The 2,976-nt window shown below is 41.0% G+C and overlaps 1 protein-coding gene across 1 annotated transcript; it reads left to right on the top strand.

Annotated features, from left to right (window-relative positions):
* Positions 1 to 278: 278 nt before the first annotated feature.
* Positions 279 to 2,776, top strand: LOC107104852 (lysosome-associated membrane glycoprotein 1-like; the record flags this gene model as incomplete). The annotated part of the gene is made up of 2 exons (XM_015404970.1): positions 279 to 456; positions 2,450 to 2,776. Coding segments are annotated over 2 exons (318 nt in total), but the record flags the coding sequence as incomplete, so codon positions are not given.
* Positions 2,777 to 2,976: the final 200 nt, after the last annotated feature.

Below are 2,976 nucleotides of genomic sequence, written 5' to 3'. Positions count from 1 at the left end.
GTGTTAGGGCTGCCATGATAGCGGGAAGGAATCAACTCTATCGCTGCATTGTAGGTTTCTGAAAGCTGAAATCTGAGTCCCCTCCCCCTCTGTTTAAGGTTGTTTTTTCTTTCTTAACATAGATGCCGTACTTCATGCCCCTCTCAAACCACCTGTCTTCTTTGTCCAAAATGTGAACACTCTGGTCCTCCAAAGAATGTCCTTTGTCCATCAGGTGTAGATGTACCACAGAGTCTTGTCCTCTCTCCAGCTCCTGAACATTGCTTTGTCTCACTTTATTTTCAGGACCCAATAATTACTTTGCCACAAACAATTCGCTGAATCTGTTCGCTGCAAGGATCGGATACTGCTACTCCTGCAAGAAGGAAACTCTCTACATGGGAAATGGGCTGTACCTGGATATCACCAAGGACCAAATGCAGGCCTTCAACATCTCCAACGGAGAATTTGGCAAACGTAAGTGTCCCTGAGAGAGAGGAAACACAAAAGACACTTTCTTCCAATCCATAAGTGTGTTTCTATTTAGATAAATAACTGTCTAAAAATAGTTAATATTGACCCAATGTTCAAGCACATAAAACTTTACCATTAACTACGTTTGCATAGTTAACTGATCAGTTTAGTAAGTAAGCACACTTTGCAGTATTGCTTGCATAAAGCATGTGATCTGCAACAGCCTGATAAGAATGCTGCAGCTCTTGAAGAGCAGGTTTATAAGTAGAAAAAAAAGTCTGCCATATTTCAGCATTGTTCTTTTTGTATATGCAAAACAACCTGAGTTGAACTTAACACCATATGTGCACAAATGGAAACAGAGTATGACAGGAACAGTTATGAGAAGTCGGCATCTTACCTGCAGAAAATAATATTTTGATGATAAACAAATGTAAGTAAATGTTAGTTAATCTTAAACCAATAGCTTTAGCCTTTGTGCTAAAACTTCAAAAGGTTTGCAGGTATTATAAAACATGCTAACTTGTTAGCATGGGCAAAGCCGACCTGCAAAGCAGAAGCAAAGCAATCTGGGTGTTTAAGAACTTTTGAAGCGTGTGTCTTTATGAATATGCAGCTCAGATTCTGATGACTAACCTGCAAAACATTTACAGGAGAGGATGTAACTGGAATTGCATGGTGGAGCAGTGGGTAGCATGGAAAAACGATCTAGAAATAAGTAAAAAAAATTATTAAATTAAGTGTATTTACCCTTAATTTGAGTAGGTAAGTGAGATAGTTTGCCAATGGAATGAATATTCTTACCCTTAAAATAAGATAATTAGATAAAATGCACTTGAAATAAGATAATGTAATTGTGTTTCTTATTTTAAGTGTAAATTGTCTTTTTCCATTGGCCAAATGTCTCTTTTACTTCTTTTACTTATCTAGATTTCAATTTTTTCCAGTGTAGCACTGTTTGTTTGCACCTAGTGTCATGAACTGAGGACAGATGGACCCAGTATTCAAGGAAAGACAGTCAGTAGGAGAATTCAAAAAGTTTATTAAATAAAACAAAAACTAAAGTGGAGCTGTGGCTCGCGGACACTGCCCACCGCCCAATCACAGACACTCTGGTTTAACAGTCTAGTCCAAGAATGTCCCCCAAGTGCTGCAGTTCCAGAGGACATGCTGGAAGCCGATACTGGTCAGGGATCCAGATCAGGCAGGAACAGAAACAGGTGGCAGGATCCAGACTTCCAGGCATCCACAAGCTCCCAGGAGGGTTCAGAGTCTGACAGGGTCCGAAAGCGTCACGCACAGGAGCAGACAGGATCAGGTGCAGATGAGCAAACTCAGTGGAAGAGGGTAGCCGAGACAGGACGTGGAACCAGAACTTGATGCAGGACTTTAAACTGGTCTCCTCCCTGCAGCCAGGCTTACTGGAATAAAAGCTGAACCTCCCCCCATAATGAGCCTAAAAACCCAGAGGACTCCGCGGGGGAGGAACAGTGGACGATCAGGAGGCGAGACAAACACAAAAACCTCTTTCCACTGGCTGCCAGGATCCAGGACATGAACCATGGCAAAAACTGATCGGACAGACTAACAAAAAGACAAGAAATGATCTGGCCCTGAATGCTCAGGCTGAACTGAATATAAACCAGAGGAAACAGGTGAGAGGAATAAATTATAATTGAGGCAGGGAGGGAAAAACGACAGGTGAAAGGAATGACTAATTAAGGAGGAGCAAACAGGCCAGATCGTGACACATAGAAGGTTATGGGTTCGATTCCATGACCAGGTTAATATCTGCATGGAGTTTGCATATTCTCCCTGTGCATATATCACAAGTCGGATGCAAACTTTAGTTTTATGCGTTTGAATAAATGCAATTAAAACGTACATGTCTAAATTTGTAAATGTAAATAAATACACTTAATGAAATGAAACGCTTCATTTGTTTTCAGCTTAATGTGACATCAGATGTTTCATCTTTTTGTTGTGTGTCCTCCAGCCGACTTCTGTCCAGCCGACCAACCTGATTACCGTGTCGCCATAGCAGTGGGGATCACTCTGCTGGTGCTCATCGTCATCGTGCTGATAGTCTACCTGCTGGGGCGGAGGAGAAGGACAGCAGGCTACCAGTCCCTCTAAGGACCAGTTCATTTTATTTCCTAAAGAAGTGAGCTTCTGGATAAGGGAGCGGAGAGTCTTGGGTAAAGAAACATCTGTGAGGCGCCTCTTGCCACATTTAACTCCTCCCATTTGTTGCAGTTTTTCTAAAATTTGCCATTAATAACGTTTAAACCATACCTATAAATCCTAATATGAATACAGAGGTNTTCTCCCTGTGCATATATCACAAGTCGGATGCAAACTTTAGTTTTATGCGTTTGAATAAATGCAATTAAAACGTACATGTCTAAATTTGTAAATGTAAATAAATACACTTAATGAAATGAAACGCTTCATTTGTTTTCAGCTTAATGTGACATCAGATGTTTCATCTTTTTGTTGTGTGTCCTCCAGCCGACTTCTGTC

The sequence above is a fragment of the Cyprinodon variegatus genome, unplaced genomic scaffold, assembly GCF_000732505.1.
Source record: "Cyprinodon variegatus isolate N-32 unplaced genomic scaffold, C_variegatus-1.0 Scaffold1920, whole genome shotgun sequence".
Taxonomy (NCBI): Eukaryota; Metazoa; Chordata; class Actinopteri; order Cyprinodontiformes; family Cyprinodontidae; genus Cyprinodon; species Cyprinodon variegatus.
The sequence above is the reverse complement of the archived record's forward strand: the minus strand, read 5'-3'. Positions and strand labels throughout refer to the sequence as shown.